Source organism: Tursiops truncatus, chromosome 8 (assembly GCF_011762595.2).
Source record: "Tursiops truncatus isolate mTurTru1 chromosome 8, mTurTru1.mat.Y, whole genome shotgun sequence".
In the NCBI taxonomy this organism is placed as follows: Eukaryota; Metazoa; Chordata; class Mammalia; order Artiodactyla; family Delphinidae; genus Tursiops; species Tursiops truncatus.
Window position 1 is genome coordinate 14,863,652 of NC_047041.1, and position 18,854 is coordinate 14,882,505.

General features: G+C 55.3%; 1 protein-coding gene across 2 annotated transcripts; it reads left to right on the forward strand.

The window, feature by feature from the left end:
* Window positions 1-1,811: 1,811 nt before the first annotated feature.
* On the forward strand, window positions 1,812-9,067 carry FXYD2 (FXYD domain containing ion transport regulator 2). 2 transcript variants are annotated; one of them, XM_033862016.2, is made up of 6 exons: window positions 1,812-2,108; window positions 6,659-6,697; window positions 6,879-6,953; window positions 8,370-8,406; window positions 8,574-8,604; window positions 8,884-9,067. In XM_033862016.2, the coding sequence occupies exons 1-5, from the start codon at window positions 2,090-2,092 to the stop codon at window positions 8,596-8,598; spliced, it is 195 nt and encodes a 64-aa protein (XP_033717907.1). In that variant the 5' UTR covers window positions 1,812-2,089; the 3' UTR covers window positions 8,599-8,604; window positions 8,884-9,067. The 2 variants fall into 2 exon arrangements, with proteins under 2 accessions (XP_033717907.1, XP_033717906.1); XM_033862015.2 differs by lacking the exon at window positions 1,812-2,108 and adding an exon at window positions 4,496-4,702.
* The last annotated feature ends 9,787 nt before the right edge of the window (window positions 9,068-18,854 follow it).

Sequence of the window (18,854 nt, forward strand, 5' to 3'; positions counted from 1 at the left end):
AAGTGAGGGCGTTGGGTGGGATGACCTTGGAGGCCCTTTCTGGTTAGTCTATGATGCAGGGTCTCCATTTGGGATGGAGATGGCTTTCTTCACAGTGCTCGTGTCTGGGAGAGAGAGTGTGTGTGTGTGTGTGTGTGTGTGTGTGTGTGTGTGTGTGTGTGTGTGATGGGGGTATTTCTGGCTGAGGTCTCCACTCTTGAGACCACTGACATGTTTGGACGGGTAACTAGACTGGGACTAAAGGCCCATCTAGCCCCAAGATTTAGGAACTTCTCCAAGTGCCCAACCTGGGGAATGTCTGCTTGGCGCTCTGGGCCGTGAGCACGCAGGTTTCCACTTGGGAACATGTGACTAGGCCTGGTCTTGTGAGAAGCTGGGTCCCTGGGCAGGTGGGCCCCTGCCTCGTGGGGAAGGGACGAGGAGCCTGGAGGCAGGGCTGCCTGCTGGGGGGGCGTGGCCCCCCAGGACAGATCTCAGCCCAGTCAGACAACCCCCTCCAGGCCTGCCTGTCTCTATATCCAGAGTGTTTTCCAGCCCGGGCAGCTCTGAGGGGGTGTCATGAGTCACCCTCTCAGGGCAGGAAGCTTTGCTAAGGAAGGACAGAGTGGCGGGTGTCATCTGACCAGAGCCAAGGGTCAGTGTCTGGGGCCAGACCAGCACCTCCCAGACCCTGCTTTTCAGTGTCTGTGTTGGGATGGCCGAGCAGGGCGACCCACAAGGAAGGGACCTGAGGACGATCCTGTGGTCCTAAGTGAGCCACACAGACTGCTGATTTTTTTTTCTTTCTCTGTGGCCACTTATATTTTATTTTTTTTATTGGAGTATAGTTGCTTTACAATATTGTGTTAGTTTCTCCTGGACAGCAAAGTGAATCAGCTATACGTATACCTATATCCCCTCTTTTTTGGATTTCCTTCCCATTTAGGTCACCACGGAGCACTGAGCAGAGTTCCCTGTGCTATACAGTAGGTTCTCATTGGCTGTCTGCTTTATACATAGTATCAATAGTGTATATGTGTCAATCCCAATCTCCCAGTTCATCCCCCCGCCGCCCCGCTTCCCCCTTGGTCGGAGGCCTCAGCGGCCAGGGAACAGGGTCTTGTCTGAGCCAGGGTAGGGGCTGCTCTGCCTTCCTGCTCCCACGGTTGGCTCCTGGCTCCAGCTGGGAGGCCGGCCCTGCATACCTGCCTTCCCACTGGAAGTGCTGTCTTCCGTCCTCCCCGCGCTGCGGCACCAACCAGCAGCCCTCAGAGGCCTCGCTGAGCTGCTGGTATCTCCTGCTGGGCCGCTGGGCGGATCTGACATCATAGCCTCAGGTAAGTCACTGAGGGCTAAGTGGGGGTTCCCAGCTGAGGAAGGGTGGGTCACACACCGGCTCCCTCTCCCAGCCCCAGCGGCTCCCCATCTCTGCCCAGGTCCCGGGGTGACACAGGAGGCTGCAGCTGGTGCCCTGGGCCATGGCCTGGACACATTCCCTCCTCACCCAGGGCAGCTTCCAAGGACCTGCTGCAGTTCTGCCCAGTCCCAGGGGATTCCTAGCTGGAGAACAAGCCCTCAAGGCAGGATCATCAGGGCCAAGGCCTGACTGGGCTGGAGGAGTGAGGTGTCGCTGAGTAAAGGCCTGGGGGGACCCCTGAGTGTCTCCCTCAGCTGCCTCAGGGGCAGGTGGAGAGCAAGGGCTCTGATTCCACGGGCTGTGGCCCCGGCCAGTGCCCTCCTGGCTCCTGGTGACCTTTGCAGGCACCTTGGGCTGCACGGAGGCTGCTGGCTGTGGCATCTCTCCCCAGTGCTCTGCCGTCCCGCCCCCACTGTTTGCTGTGGCTCACAGCTTCCCCCTTCCTCAGGTCACCTTGGAGGTCAGAGAATCTCCCCCACTCTCGCGTGGATCCTGGCCCAGCCTGGCCCCGGCAGCAGGCGGCACGAGATGAGGGCTCCCTTGCCAGTCCCTCCTCCCTGCCTTTGTCTCTTCCTGCCTGTGGGCTCGGCTGGGGTGTGGAGGGAGGGAGGGCCACTCTTCCCATCCAGGCCCTGGGTCACTAGCACCTCATAACTTTCTCTTCCACTGAGGACACAGCCAGCAGCTCCTGCCATGGACAGGTGGTACCTGGGTGAGTCCCCTGAACCCCATCCCCCCACCTTCTCAGACTCTGACACAGGTGTCCACCCCATCACTTTCAAGTGCACCCCCAGCTCCCCAGGAGTACAGGAAAAGCAGAAACAAGGAGAGGCGGGATTTCTAGACAAGGGCATCTCGGTATGGGTCCTGGGCGTGCCGTCATCTCTGCTCCCAGCATCTCTGAGCTGCAAGAGCTGGGAAGGCAACTTGTGCAACAGCCCCCTTTCTGTCTGTGTGTCCATCTGTCTGTCCACCTGCAGGAACTCTGAAGCCAGACTGCTGGGTTCAGAGCTTGGTTCCCCCACTTCGTAGCTGCCTGACCTCTGGCAAGTTATTTTACTTCTCTGGACCTCAGTTTCTTCATCTATAAAATGGGGATGATAGTAATGCCTTCCTTGACTCATAGAGTTGCTGTGATGATTAAATGAGTTAATTTTTGTACAGTGTTTAGAACAGTACCTTGCATATAGAGTTAAAAACGCAGCTACTGATTTATTTCTCTTGTCTTCTATCATCTCCTATCTATCTACCTATCTATCCATCTATCATCTTCATCATCATCATCTATCTATCATCTATTATAGTCATTCATCTATCTACCTATCTATCAACTTTCTACCTATTTTTATACTCCAGAAAGAATCCACAGTGGCTTACAAAGATAGACAAAATGTACTAAGATACCAAGATAATGTATAGTAAGGAGGTACCAGTGTCTGTGTGGAGGGCCCCAGGAGTTTTGGGAGTACAGCCATGGGGGCTTTCTAGCTCTGGTTTTGTCCCTGACTGGGTGTTTCAAGCAAATCCCTCAACCTCCCTGCCCTCAGTCTTCCTGGGCTGCCCAGTGGGGATCATGGCGCTGCCCTGGCCACCTTCAGGGTCGTTGTGGAGTCAATGACCAGCTCAGTTTCTTTATCTGTGGAATGGAGCAAACGTGCATTCGGCAGGACAACGCATGCAAGAACTTGACACACGCTCAGCCCCTACCAAAGGTTAGCTCTGTTGTATTTTCATGAATATTCATCACTTGGCCCTGAAAGCAGAAGAGCTGAATGGGTGTCTCGGCTCCTGGTCTGCAGGCCGTGACATTTCCTCTTTCCATCTCACCCTCATGTTCATCCTGCTGGAAGGTGGTTGGCTTTTCTGGGTCTGACAGTGTATGACAGTAACAATGATGACACTTACTGTGTACCAGGCCCCCTGCCACACCATTTACTGCATTATCTCACTTTCTCCTCATCACAACCCATTCTACAGATGAGGAGACTGAGGCACACAGAGGTTAAGTCACTTGACAGAGGCCATATACTGAGCAAGTGCAGGAGCCAGGAAGTGAACTCAAACCTTGATCCCACTGCCACTGCTCCAGGAAGATTAATAGATGGAGTCCTTCTGAAGGACTAACCCACCCCTGATGAGCACTGACTGCTGACCTTGGCCCTTTGGCTATAACTGAGCATCAGCCTCTACTGGAAGCCAATTCGATCGATTAGAACTCAGCTAGGAATGTGAGCTACCCAGCGCTGCGGTCCCCAAGGTGAGTGGGGCCACAGTAGAGGCGGGGAGGAGGCCTTGGAAGTGTGGGGAATTTCCTGATTCCTAAAGCTGAGGGTGTGGCTCTCAGTCTCCACCTTGCCTCTCACCGCTGTGTGCCCTTGAGCCAGGGCCCTACCCTCTCTGTGCCTCAGATGACTCATCTGTAAAATGGGGAAATAACACAAAGTGCAAGGAACTAATAGGAACGTGTTTTGCAAATCGTGAAAACAAGGCGCTCTCCCTGTGGCAGGGCTTGGTCCCTCCCGAGGGAGCCTACCGTGTAACAGTGGGAAACTGGCACGGGAGCTGTGCTTCGCGGCTGGAGAAGGAGAGTGCCAGAGGCTGCAGGAGACGAGGGGTTGGTTAGGGATGACACTGACTGAGGTGTGAGCTGTTAGATGCAGCCTGGATGGATGAGGAAGATAACAGAGGAAAGGGCGCTCCCAGGCAGTGAAGGCCTGGAGGTGTGAACGTGCGTGGGGGGCTCAGGTGGGCTGTGAGGCGGGAGGGGCCGGGTACCCTGGGACCACCGCAGAGGAGCCTTGAGTGCCAGACAAGACATATCAGCCGAAACAGCGATCTCCATAGCGGTGGGTGAGGTGGGCAGCTGCTAGGGTCAGGGGTCTCCATGGGACCCCCGACCTTGCCCCCCAGGCTGTAGTATACACGGAATATATTTCGAAACTCCCACTTCCCCATTGTCACAGCCGCAGCCGTGACCTCTCGGGCTGGGGGAAGGACACCACGGCTGATCTGTCCCCAGCACTTCTCTCTGGAAATTTCCTTGGGGAGGGTTTGGAAAGCCGGCCAACTCCTCCCTACCCCTGCTGCCCCTGCACCTCCTCATGCCTCAGCAGGAGCCCCGCTACCCACACCAGGGCCTTTCTTGTGACCAGGGTAAATATTACCTGGCACTGTTAATGTTTAATGTCCCCCCCATCCCTGGCCACCCCACAGCCAGGCACTCTCCCCGAAGCAGAGGCCGCGGGAAGAGGGCAGTGGGACGTGCCCGTCTGCGGGGGGACATGGCAGGATTGTCAACAGATGATGGTGAGTGTGTGTGCGCGTGTGAAACATTAGGTGCCTCGGACCATCTTTGGAGGGTGAGCAGGACCCCACTCTTCCGTCTCCTGGCACCCCTGCCTTCCAAGTGTACCCACCACCTCTGCCACATCCCGTGCCAGCCTTCCCGCTAAGAAAATATGCTTTTAAAAGAGAATCCTGCCTTAACTCCAAAGAAATCTAGCTTGAATGGCGGAACCTTGGGCGCCCAGTAGGAGCTGCTGGGGGGTGGGGAGCGGTGAGCTTCTATCCTGACTTTCTGACCTGCATCCGTCCTGGTTGCATGTATCTTTGGGACTATCTAAGCTCAGAGCAGCAGGCAGATGGGGGTCAGGCTGGCTGGGGCAGGAGTGGGCCCCTCTGCTCAGCCTTTTCAGGCTGGCTTTGGGGTGAGAGTCCCCAAGTTCAGGACACGCGCCCAGAAGTCATCCTGCGAACGAGGGTGATCAGGCCTGGAATCCAGTAGGCCTTCTGTCGTCTGTGGTGGTCTTAGAGCCAGATCTAGAAAAGACGAGGGCTTTGGGTGAGGGCTGGCTCATCCAGTGGCTCAAGACGTGGTGGTCAGGGAGGAGACGGGTTCCTGGTAGGGTGAGGGAAGCTGTGAGTTTGCTCATGGCTCTGACACGAATGCCCCATGTGACCTTGAACAAGACCTGAACCGAATCTGGGGAGACAACTTCGGAGGTCTTCTGCATGGTGACGGGTGCCTGGGCCCCCCCATAGGCTCCCTTGGCCTCAGGCCCTACAGGCCCAGGAGCAGACCCCCTCTAGCCTGTTCCCTCTTGGCCTAGGGCGGGTGTACCGCCAGGACAGCTGGGCTCACCAGGCCCCACGGCCCAGGCACAGTTCAGCACAGCCTGGGAGGTGCCGACTGGTGCGTTCCTTTGACCTTGGGCACTGCTGCCCTAGTGCCAAGAAGGGGCTCAAGTAGGGCAGAGAAAAGGGGCCACCCCTAGCCATGGCAGAAAAGCTGTGGCCAGGTGCCCTCCAGCTGCCCAACAGTGAGTGTGCTCAGTTTACAGGGCCGGAAGCAGAGCCATGATACTGCTCGGGGCTGGAGACTGGACCGAACCACCTGGCCTTGAAATGTCTCCTTCCTCCTGACCATGTGACAGGCAGCCCAGCAAAGGGGTTAAGCACCTAGATTCTTAACAACCAATTGCCTGGGTTCATTCCCAGCTCGACCCTTTTCTAGCTGTGTGACTGTGGGTGAGTTGCTTTGCCCCTCTGTGCCTCCGTCTTCTCATGGACTATCTTGGAAGAATATTAATGCCTCATGGGGTTGTTACAGTGGTTAAATGAGCTACTGCTTTGTTAGCCGCAGCCTGGCACATGGTAAGCACAATATATTAATGCTTCTGAAATAAATTTGCTTCCCCCTGAGGATAGCAATGTAGGAGAGAAGAATCTAGAAACATGGGTCCAAGACTCAGGTCTGCCTCCAACTTTTATTGGGACTTTAGAGTCTTCAAACTGGGCCTCAGTTTCCTCCTTCTGTTCAGTGAACGTTAAGGTTCTATTTATTTATTTATTCATCCGTTCACTTCACAAATATTTGCTAAGTACCTTGTAGTTCATTAGTTATATGGAGAGAGGTTGCTGGTGAGTCTTACGGGAGATGCCTCTGTTGGTCTTTTCCTACTTTTGTATGAAGCAAGGAGAGGAGGGAACCAGCCCCTCCCAGAGGTGCCAGGGGCCTCCACAGGCATCGTGGGTCCTTGCTTTGGAGGCATAGTATCTGGTCCCAAGCCGATGGTTGGGAGCTGCCTAGGGCAGTGGGACTCACCAGCCCCCACTCGTGGGTGTCTCTCCACCAGCCTCACCTGGCCCCCTTGGACCCCTAGGGGTGCTGGGATGGGAAGGATGGGAGTTCCACAGTTTCTGTGGCTGAAACACACCGCCGTCGGTGACTCACCCTTGACCCACTTCTGGCTCTCCCCTCAGGCGGCAGCCCCAAGGAGGACGTGGACCCATTCTCCTATGGTGAGCCTGGTGGGCCCCTCCTCCGCACCCTTCCTGAGCCCCCCCACCCATGTAACCCCGGTTCCTGGCTCTGTGTTATGTGTCCCCCACCTTCGCCAGTTACTGTAGGGCTGCTGCCAGGTTGGCTGCAGGGAGGGGTCTGGGATCACTCATCCCACTTCCTTGCCCTCTCCTCCCTCAGACTATGAGACTGTCCGCAACGGGGGCCTGATCTTCGCTGCCCTGGCCTTCGTCGTGGGGCTTATCATCATCCTCAGTAAGTGGGGCCTTCGTGTGGGAAGTGGGGCGCTGATGGGGACACATCACTGAGCGCACTGGCTTCCCAGGTGCGGGGTGGAGGGGGGAGAGCCCTCTCGCCCCCTTCCCAGATCCAGGAAGGGGGAAGTGAGTTTCTCGGACCCCCTCCCGTCCCCCACGCAGGATGTGGAAATGGATGGCCACCTTGATGGAAAGAGGAGTCTTGGATGCCCCATTGCTTGGTCCTCAGACCACCCAGGAGGTTCCTTCTTCCTCCAGGGAGCCCTCCCGTGGATGCTGGGGGGAAGGCTGTGGAGATGGGAGAGCTGGCTTCCAGTGGCCCAGGGAAGCTCCAGTGCACGTGGAGCCAGGCGAAGGGAGGGAACCAGCCTCCACTGGACACCCCCTCCCCCAGATCTGGACGCTTCCTTGGCTTGAGCTACATCTCGGCCCATTTAATCCTTTTGGCAACACTGAGGGATGGCCACCAATGTCACCATTTTGCAGATGAAAAACCAGACCCACCCTGATAGGGGCAGCAAGCTGCCTGAGGTTCCGTAGCTGAATCGGAAGCGGAGCGGGTTCAGCTGCAACGCCCCCCCCCGCAACCCCCTGCCTGCTGCCGGGAGGCAACCGTGCCTGGCAGCCAGAGGCCTTCGGCACCCCTACTCTCTGGGCCTCAGTTTGCTCATCTGTTAAATGGGGATGATCCCACTTGCCTCAGAAGGTTAGGGCTGGCAGCCAAAGACACAGCAGCCAAGGAAGCACTCAGAACGCTCCAACGTAGGCATGGGGCGTCCTAGGGGAAAAAAGGGTCCTGGCTCCAGCCCCAGCCCCGGCAGGCACACAGCAGGAGCCCTGTTCAGGTGCAACCAGAAGAAACATACACGGAAACACACCAATGAAAAGAAGAGAGAGAATGTAGCAGATACACCTGTGTCCTGGGATCCTAACACATCCATGGGTGGTGCCCCCCCTCCTGACGGCTGCGCTTTGCAGACGTGGCCAGTCTCCCCGATTCCCCTGGAGGCTCCCTGGTGGCGGTGTTGAGCACGTAGGAGGTGGAAGGCAGATGGGCAGGAGCAGGGGTCTTGGCTCTGGACTTCCTGCCATTCTTCTCCAAGAGCTTTTACTGAGCAGCGTCTGCAGGCCCAGCGCCACGCAGCGGGCGCCACAATGGCCCAGGCTCAGCCCCACGCTCAGGGCGCTCCCCACGGAGCCACTGCAGCGAGTGTTTGTTGACTGACCAATCGACTGGCTTGGGCTTCTGATTGCTTATGGTGCAGCCCTATATAGAGAGAGAGACAGTCAACTGTGGCCTCCAAGGCAGACACCAAGCGGTACAGGCAGGTGGGAGGGAGGAGGGAATACAGAGCCGAGTCCTCCAGGGCAGAGAGAGTCTCCTTGGAAAACTAACTTCCTGTCTCTCTTTAAGGCAGACGATTCCGCTGCGGGGGCAGGAAGAAGCACCGGTGCGTGCCTGCCTGGGTGACTGATGGGGTGGGCGGGGCGGGGGCGGGGGCGGGAGGAGCAGGTCGAGGAGTTTGGTCACTGAGGCCTGTGAGGAGGGTCTACAACTTCAGGGACCCCTGAACTCGCCGCCCCCCCCAACTTACCTGTCTGCTTTCCTCCATCCCAGGCAAGTTCACGAAGATGAGCTGTAATGAGAGGTAGGTTTGCGAGGGGCGGGCAAGGGGGTGGCCAGGGATGGCTGTGGTTAATAAGGAAGAGGTGAGGATGAGCTGGGAAGGACGTCAGGGTCTTTCATCCATCAGCCAGGTGTCTGTCACCCTCATATGTTTTTAAACGATGGCCAAGTGCCTGGCGTGGCACGTGTAGCCAAGGGAGGCTGCTGAGACATGCCAGGGAGAGGTAAGATGAATAAGGAACGAAATGAGAGTCCCGACCTCTGCCCCCTCACAGCCCCAATCCTGTCTTTGTCTTTGCAGAGCCAGTCATGTCCACCATTGCACCGGGGCCGCTTGGGAAGCGCTCCCTGAGCTATAGGTCTTTGTACCCGGGACTGCCAGGCCCTCGGGCTGAAGGAAGCCCCGGGCTCCGCATGACCCCTGGGTGGGCATCGCCTCCTCCCACCCCATGCTGATAATAAAACCAGCCTCAGAGACGGCTCCTTCCCTGGCCTGCCTCCCTCCCTCCTTCTCTCCTGTAACTGCCACCATCCGCTCCTCCAGGTCGGAGTCCATACAGCCCGGTCCCTTGTTTTTCAATCATTCGCTCAGGTGCCCATGCCTACTTAAGCAAGAAGTTCAGTACCATCCCCTCTAGGACTTCCCTAGTGATGCCAAGGACCCCAGAGACAGAGGGCTCAGGCTGCCTTCCAAATGCCAGGCAAAGAGAAAGATGGGAAGGCGAAGGTCACAGGTTCAAAGCCGCTGGGGCTGTTGGAGCTGCCTGATCATCGGCCCAGGCCCTGGGTGGGGCTGCTGGAGCTCTCCAGTGGGAGACGCTGCAGCCATGCCCTGGGCTGCCAGCGTTGTAGCTGTTTGTGGCCATATTATGTGCTCTGCCATTTCCCCAGGTGCACCAACGTGCCAGGGTGGGTGGGTCTAGGGGTCCAGGCGGGGGCCTCAGCACACGCTCTCTTCCTATCCCCTTCCTGACCCTGGTGCTAAGCTCCGGCCACCCCTTTTCCACTCGTGGGGCCAGGGGGCCTCAGCTGGACCTAACCTCATCCATCTGTTTGGGTGCTGACTTGGTTAACCCCAGGGCCAGGGGCCAGAAAGTGGACGGTGAGGGTGGGCCCCTTGTTAGCCGTTTCCTCCAGCCCCCTGTCCGCTCTGGCAGGCACTCACCCAGGACAGCTTCAACCCAGGATGGTGTCAGGCCGGCCCTGCCACCAGCGCCTGACTTCCTGTTGCCTGGGGCCCCCTGGCAGCCCAGCACGCTGCTCCCCTCGGGCAGTTTCTGTGCCCTGGAAGGAGCCCCTCTTCCCTCTCTCTCCCTTCCCGGCAGAGGCCTCTGCGAGAGGCTGGATGGGATGGTGGGATCATGGCACTACCTAGTGTCCAGTTTACTCATCTGGGTCCTGGAGCAGCCAGGGAAGGAGGCGGGACTGGCCTGGGAACCCAAGACAGCAGCAAGTGAGCAGAGTTTAAAGCGAACAGGGAGGGCGTGTTTGGGGACCAGAGGCAGGGTAGGCAGCATTCTGCTTGAGAACTGAGCTCTTTGTCATAATCCACTGCTGCCTGGACCACCAGCCTTCACAGACTCGCAGAATGCTTGAGCACCAAAGGCCCCTAAAGAGTAAAACAAACAATCCTCAATTTTCAGCAAGGGAAACTGAGGTCCCGAGAAAGGCAGTGACTTGTCCAGGTGACCCTGCCAGCCTGTGTCGGAGCCAAGCTACAACCCAGGTCTCTGGCCCCCCAATTTCAGAGTCCTTCTCACTGACCCCGTGGGTTGGGAGGAGAAGCTCCAGGGAGACACAGAGGGGAAAGCCTGATTCTTACAACTCAGAGCTAAGGTCTTTGTGACACCCTGCTCCGAATGTGGGCTCACCCATGACAAATAAATCCTGAGAGGCCAAACCCTTAAATAGAATTCAGTATTTCCATACACAAGACACTGGAGCCATCCACGACAGTGGGAGAAATGAACGGGAATGGGGCAGGTCCAGCCAGCGGGGCTTTTGGGAGGAGGGGTCTCCTGAAGCTTCTTGGATGTAGCAGCAAGGTGAACGAGAAGAGGGGTATTCCAGGCCTGCGGCCTGCCTGAGGAGAAGTAAGCGCCTAGGAGAGGAGCCACATTTCTAGAAGGTTCCATACACAGGCCCTGAGCTGCCAACCCAGAGGGCAATTCCAGCTGCTTTGGAGGGAAATGGTCCTGAGGGAGTCACTTCCGCCTCTGCCCCTGCTGCAAGCCCTCTGTCTGCCAGTCTTCCAGACTGTCGCCCTGCAGAACCTGGGGTGCTGTTCAAAGCACTAGCTACCCAGCATCCCCTCCAGAACTATCAAATATTAACCTTGGGATGGGCCCATGCCAGGTGATGCTTAACCAGCTCCCAGGAGAGCAGCCAGTGCGGAAACCACAGATCCAGGTGACATTCAGAGTCCTCATCAACACTTTCCCTTCCCCCTCCATTAAGGTCACGTTGACTGGGAGCTACTGAACTTTCACTTCACTTTGGGATTTTCCACAATTCGTACACAGATTGTCACAAATAACAACCAAGGCTGGGAAGTGATTGAATGAATTAACTTTTAATCACACAACAGCAACAATAGCAGCCTTAGTCTGAGGGGATGCAATTTCCTTTGTCACCACCAGATGGAGCATGTGTCTTACTCCAAATCCCTTTCAGACGGGCTTTCAACTCAGTCTAAGGGCTGGTGGAACCTTTGCTGGGAGGAGGGGCCTCCCGGTCTGCCAGGGGCTCTGGTTTCCCAGGAAAGCCCTGAGCTCTTCTCATTCCGTCTGCACACCCCTCAGGGGTATCACCTGCCCTTGCTCTGGGATAATTCTTGGCTGTGTGATCTCGAGCCCTCCTCACTCCTCCTGGAAGGGAGAGACCCTCTGTCATCTGCACATCTTCCTTACCTTAGGGTGACCATGAGACCTTCACCCACATAGTTTGAGTTAATCAACGTCATGAGCATCAACGTCATGAGCAGGACCCAGAGAGAGGTGGGTAAGGAGAGGGCGGCCCCAAGACCCCCCACCCCCAACCGCCGCCCGCAGCAACCCCACTGGTCCTATCTCACCCAAGGGAGTGGGCGCGCTGAGCTGAAGAGGGGCCCAGGGCAGAGGGGAGTGCTGAGCCTTCCCCCAGGCCCTCCTCCCACTCATCCCTGCTGGAGAGATTAATGGCCGCCCTGTTGATCTGTGGCCCCAGGCAGCTGAGGTCTGAACTGCAATTCAGCAGGGCCTCCGGGCGGCAGTGACCCACTCCTTGCCAGGCGTTCATTCTTCATCGTCCTCCTGACGTACACTCGGCCAGGGGAGATCAGAGGCCAATGCTGTGGCCGCCCAGCCTTGTCCTGTCGTCGCAGTGAGTCTCTGGCTGGGAAGATGGATCGGGCCTGGGCCTTGGAGCCGGGACCACAGCAGTCCCACTGCAGGGCCTTGGGAGGGCAGCGCGGAGCCCGGGGCTGGGCTGGGAGAGTCAGCGTGGCGCCCGAGTGAGCCAGCCTTAGAAGAAACCCTCCCCTTAGCCTCGGTGTCCCCCTCCCACACTGGGGACACTCAATGTCGTCTGCAGTTGAGTGACTGAGGGCTTGGGAAGAAATCCTGTTTAGAACTTGGGACCTTGGTGCCCATGACCTCAGCTTGACACTGGGGGTTGGGGGGACCTAAGGAGGCGGCCGCAGAAACCAGGGTGAGGGGTTTTCCCAGGTATGGAAGGGCCTCCTACCTGAAAGGAACTCGAACCCACTGCATGTAGGGGTGGCGGCTCCCCAGGCTCTGACTCAGCAGCTTATTTGGGGGGCTATTAGGCTGCCTGCCCTGAACCTGCGTGACCCCCCAAGCCCCCTCCTCAGGCCCTGGGGTGCTCCTGGCTGCTGTTGGTCTCCAGAGCTCTTAAACTCGGTTCCCTTTTCAAGAAATTCTCTGTTGCTTCCCTGAAGGCCTTCCTTGGTGTCACCAAGAGGAATTCCCCAGGTGAGGTGGCGGGGCGGGCATAGAAGACGGGCAGCTCCAGGCGGGGGCAGCAGCTCGAGGCCCCGGAACCTCGCCTGCAGCTCAGTGCCGTCCGTGCTGCGGACGGTAGGGAGCTGGCCTCACTGCCAGCTTTGCCTTCAGCCCACTGTGTGACCGTGAGACGGCCCTCGGCTGCCTCTGGACTTGGCTTTGGGAAAAGCAAACACAGGACAAAAATTCCAGGCGCTGGCTTCAAAGTCAAGGGGTTCTGGGAAGGGATAAGTGGGGACCTGTAGCTGGTCCCCTTGTTACCTCCTGCCCCCAGAAGAGCAGTGCTCAGGGAGGCTGGGTGTGTGCGTGCGCGCACACACACACACACACACACACACACACACAAATATACACTCGCTCCCTCCTAGTAGTTAAAACAGAGGCGCCCAGCAAGTAATGAAGGCAGACAAAAAGACACACTTGACAAAGCAGAGGAGATGAGGCTGGCCTGGCCCAGAGCCAGGAGCGTGTTGAATTCTCTCGTGGTCTTTGTTTCCTGAAAGGCCTATCAATCAGTAACACAGCTGTGCCAACCCAGCCTGCACGGGAGCTGAGTGCCCACCACCCCTGCCGCAGTAAGTAATATTTCAGGTCTCGTGTCCGTGGACCATCTGCTCCTGATGCAGTGACTCACGTCATCCCGGAGTGGCCTCAGCCCTCAGATGCCCTCCTCCCAGGGGACCTGCTGGGGGCCCCATAACTCCTGGCATTCTGACAGTCCCTTTATGTCTGTCTGCACGGCCTGCAAGCCGCATGAGGGCGGGGGTGGCGTCTGATGGTTTACCCAGCAATCCCCAGCGCCTCGCCCATCCTAGCATGTGCTCAATAAATGTTTGCTGTTGACTGAGCACATGACTGGCTGGCCAGAGGAATGAATGAGTGATTACCCACAGCTGGACCTACCACTTCCCTGCTTCTCAGGGGGCAGGGAGAGCTGCTGGGCATTGCAGTCTGGGCAGATAGCTGGGTAGTGTGTCTGCCGGGTGGCGCTCATGGAGCTTGGACGGGGAGGGGGCTACCAGGGGCCTGTCCCAGTGACAGCCGGCATTTTGTCCCTGGCATCACAGTTAAGATCAGAGGCTTTGGAATCAGCCGGCCCAGATGTGAGCCCTGGCTTGGCCAGCTGTGGACTATGGGACTGTGGGCAAGTCCCCCCTGAGCCTCAGTTTCCCGAAATGGAGAAACAATGTCTGACTCGTGGAGTTCCTGCTCCTGACCGGTCCTCGGTGACCAGTGGCTGCTGTGATTACTTTCTCGAATGTTCTCCCAGTGCTGACACTGGATGCTGCTGTCTTTCCCTGGACCCCTGCAGGCATCTCAGCCCTTGGCCATAATGTTTTACCGTCCAGTGCATTCTTCCCAGGACACTGTTCACGGCCAGGAGGTAGGGGCTCCTGAGTCCACCCTCAGCCCCAGACCCTCCTCAGCACCCTTTGGGCCACAGTGGGGACTTGGTCTGGCCCATCCTGGGAGGCCCCGCCCGCTGGGTCCTCTGCCAGCTTGGCCATGGGCTCCCCCGCTCCCTTGAGACCAGTGGAGGGTGGTCTATGGCTGCTGTGCTGGGACCAGGAAGGGTCTGTGGAAGAACTTTCTGTGTGTGTGTTGGGTGAGCGAGGGATTGTGTGTGAGTGTCCATGTACGTGTATGTGCATTTGTGTGTGTGTGTGTGTGGGAACGGGGGAAGAGCCAGACAGACAAGGTGGTAGGGAACTGACTGCATGGAGGATGCAAGAGGCTGGGCCCAGAGTCTGGAGGCCAGGGAAATGGGCAGCTCCACTCTGCTGGCCCCTCTCTGGACCTCGGCCCCCTCAGCTGAGAATGGGGGCTGGGTCAGAGGTCATTGTCTGTTGCTCCCAGTGATTCTTAGACACACAGACACAAAGCTGGGGCAGGGAGTGAGTCCAGATCCCAGCTTCACTGTGACACACGGCCTGGGGTGAGGGGCAGCTTGTGTGGTGGAGGATCTGAGCCTGCGGCACCCCCATCCCGTCCCGGGATGCTAGGGGAGGCAGATAACCAGATTCCCTGTGCAGAGACCTGGGAATGGAGGCATCTGCAAAGGACCAGAGACTACAAGGTGCAGGCAGTGGGATGTCCCCTCTGGAGGGCAGAGCCAGGGCCCAGGCAGAGGGAGGGGGGCTCCTGGGCTTTTAAACTGCCCTCTCCAGGGAGTTTTGGAAGACTCATTCTCTTCTAGATCTGATGTTTTTCCTCCCCTCAAACCACGCAGTGAAACAAGCAAACGCAGGAATAGTGCAGTGGAAGAGGCATTGGAGGTGGGGCAACACAGGCTTGGGTTTGGAGCGTGGCTCTGTCACTGACTAGCTGGGCAGCAGCGGGCAAGTCCCTTAGCGTCTCTGAACCTCAATTTCCTCATCTGTAAAATGGGGATCACAATGCCCATTAAAGAGACTGAATGAGATCATGTGTGTAAAGGAGATCTGTAAGCCGTAAAGCGCTACAGAAATGCAATGTGGGTGTTTTAAAGTTTTACGTTCTTTTTTTTTAAATTGAAGTAGAGTTGATTTACAATGTTGTGTTAGTTGCAGGTGTATGACAAGGTGATTCAGTTATACATATATGTATATCTATTCTTTTTCAGATTCTTTTCCATTATAGGTTATTACAAGATATTGAATATAGTTCCCTGTCCTATACAGTAGGTCCTTGTTGTTTAATTATTTTATATATAGTAATGCATATCTGTTAATCCCAAACTCCTAATTTATCCCTCCCCCTTTGGTAACCATAAGTTTGTTTTCTATGTCTGTGAGTCTGTTTCCGTTTTGTAAATAAGCTCATTTGTATCTCTTTTTTAGATTCCACATATAAATGATATCATATGATATTTGTCTTTCTCTGTCTGACTTACTTCACATATTATGATAACCTCTAGGTCCATCCATGTTCCTGCAAATGGCATTATTTCATTCTTTTTTATGGCTGAGTAATATTCCATTGTATATATGTACCACATCTTCTTTATCCATTCATCTGTTGGTGGACATTAAGTTGCTTCCTCATCTTGGCTATTGTAAATAGTGCTGCTATGAACATTGGGGTACATGTATCTTTTTGAATTAGAGTTTTCATCTTTTCTGGGTATATGCCCAGGAATGGGATTGCTGGATCATATGCAATTCTAGTTTTAATTTTTAAAGGAATTTCCTTAGTGGCTGCACCCATCTACATTCCCACCAACAGTGTAGAAGAGTTTGCAAAGTGGGATGAAGCAATGTCAACCAAGGTTTTCATTGGGTTGGGTGTTTGATTGCATGCTTTTCAGTATACTTCAGCAAAATATATGTTGAATATTTAAATATCAAGTATGTGCTGGTCACTGTGTTTGGTATTTTGACAAGCTTGAGTGGAAATTGTTTATGAAACTACAGAACATAAACCCATAGAAGATCTTCTAGTCTGGTGTTTCCCAAATGCCAGTCCGAAGACCCATGCTGAGCCGCTTACCTTCAAGTTACCTGGGATATGTAGAATACAGATCCCTGCTTCTGGAATCTGGAATCTCTCTTTCTCTCTGTCTCCCTGTCCCCATTGCGAGTGAGCGTGTGTGCGTGTGCGCGCGTATGTGCATTTGATTAGTTGAATTTGGGAACCACTGATCTAGTTCAGTCCTTTTCTGAACAGTGGAATCTGAGCCCCAGAGAGGGGAGATGCTCTCAGAGGACAGCATATCACAGGCCAGGGGTTTCGGGAGCACCCGTACCTTTCACACTTTTTCCAGCCCGTCCCAGGTCCCCTCAAAGGCTTGGCTTCTGAGGACGTGCCTCAGCAGGGTGCTAGAATATGGAAGCAGAAGACTTGAGCTGGAGTCTGAGCTCTGCATTTAGTGGCTGCTTAACCTTTAGCAAGTCACTTGCTTCTTGCAGCCTCGATTTCCTCATCTGTAAAATGGAGGTATTGATGCCTGTCTTGCTGTGGGGGGTCTTCCTGTGAGCGTGCTTTGAAGGCTGCACAGCTCCACTTTTTAACTCCGCGTAGAGGCAGACCTGACCTTTCTTTCTTTCTTTCTTTTGTGGCTGTGTCAGGTCTTAGTTGCGGTGTGAGGGATCTTTCGTTGCGGTGCACAGGCTTCTCTCTAGTTGTGGCGTGCGGGTTTTTTTCTCTCCAGTTGTGGCGCGCGAGGTCCAGAGTGCGTGTGCTCTGTAGTTTGCGCCACGCGGGCTCTAGGTGAGACGCGTGGGCTCAGTATTTGTGGCACACGGGCTTAGTTGACCTGCAGCATGTGGGGTTTTAGTGCCCCGACCAGGGATTGAACCCTCATCCCCTGCATTGGAAGGCGGGTTCTTTACTACTGGACCACCAGGGAAGTCCCCAGACCTGACTTTTCTAAGGAGAAATCCCACAGGCTGAACTTTCTTCCACTTCCCCCAGGTGCAACCGGGTCTAATATGGAAAGATAATCCTCTCAATGAAGCAGCTGCCGCCCCGCTTCACCCCGCCCCTCCCCAAGGTTACAGGTGCTAGTCTTTGGGCGACACCTACTGGCCAGGTCTGGTACTGCATCATCCGGTAGCCCAACCACAGCGGGGAAAACTTGTCTCCTTGGACATTCACAGCCACCGTATGAGGTAGGTGTTATGTTCCCATTTTACAGATGAGAAAAGTGAGTTCATGGGAGGCACAGTGAACCTCTGATTCCAGGTGCTTTGTTCAGCTCCATCTCCTCCCTACCTCTTGCTCTTAGACTGAGCAGAGTGGGGAGCCGTTCTCTCCTAGGCAGAAGAGAGCATGCTGAATCACCCTGAGTTAGGAACTGGGATTAGGGGCGTGGCCAGAGTTGCGGGGCCAGGTCCAGGCTGGTCCGAACTGTTGTCCTGTGGTAGCAACCCCACCCAGCAGAAGACTTGGTGTTCCCCAGCTCCAGACAAGCTAGACTGATGGCAGGGGCTTCAGCTGCAGTAAGACTCTCTGAGGAGGCTCAGGGAAGCTGTTTGGCCACACTGCCATGAGCTCGGCTGTTTTGGGCAGTGACTGGCCTGAAGCCCAGCACGTGTGTGTTGGGAGTTGAGGGCGGTGTGCCTGGTCTAAGCTACTTCTCAGTCAGGATGGCATAAAGTGTAGTGATTGACAGTAAGAATTCAGCCTTATCTTTTAGAGATGCGCACGAAAAGATCTACGAATGGATTTATATAATGCATGAGATTTGCTTACAGAAATCCTTCGTGATGGGAAGGGAGGGTGGTCGGGGAATACAGATAAGACAAGATTGCCACGAGTCAACAATTGCTGGCCCTAGAGGATGGGTGCACGGCAGTTCGTTATACTCTGGCAGTTCGTTATACTCTTCTCTCTACTTGTGATATGTTTGAACATTTTCCGTATTAAAATCTTTCTGAAAATGTGACAGCAGAGATACTACCAACCACCACCGACAGCAGTAAAGAGAAAGAAAACTCTGCGGTCAGACCACCCAGCCCTGCTCAAGGCTTGGGCATTTGACGCTTACTAGATGTGTTAATGTCCCCGTGTCTCAGTTTCACTATCTGTAAAATGGGGATGATAATAATTATGCCAGCCGTATAGATTGTTTGGAGGGTTCACTGAGATTATGCATCTAAAGTACTTAGCATAGTGCTGGACCACAGCAGGGTTCAATGATAAACATCGTTATTAGGAGTCCATGGCTCTGGTTATAATTTGCCAAAAGAAAAAGCTACTTTGGCTGATTCAGACAAACAATTGGCCATTGCGATCAGCTCCAAGGTTCTAACCATGAGTCTTGGAAGACACAGCCCTGAACCATCTCGTGCCAGGTGCGTGGGTATCTCAGATGGGCAGACACACACCACAGAGCCAGGTTCACGAAACCCCCCACAGGGAGGCCCTTCTCCCATCACCTGGTACATCCATTTCCATCCAGCTTTGACTCTTCAGGCTCTTCCCATCACCAGGCCCACTCACATCCTGCCTTGGTTTTTCCTAACCACTCCTTTCTCTGAGCTTAAGCAGCTGTCTTCACAGACTAATTGAATCTCAGCCCTAGGTGGGATCTTAAAAGTCTTTTAACCCAACCCTGTGGCTACTGAGGATGGAGTGGTGGGCAGGGCTACCCAGTCAATGGGCCGGAGACAGAGGACAACACGACCTGGGCCATGAATGTCACGGTAGACGGAGTGCAGGCCTGGGATTCAGGAACCCTGCATCCAAGCGCTGCCACTGACCTTCAGAATGTATGGCCTGGATGTTCTTCAGCTGCACGACCACCGTTTCCTCCTCTGTGACACAGGGTGCTCCCAGTAGATGGCCTCCA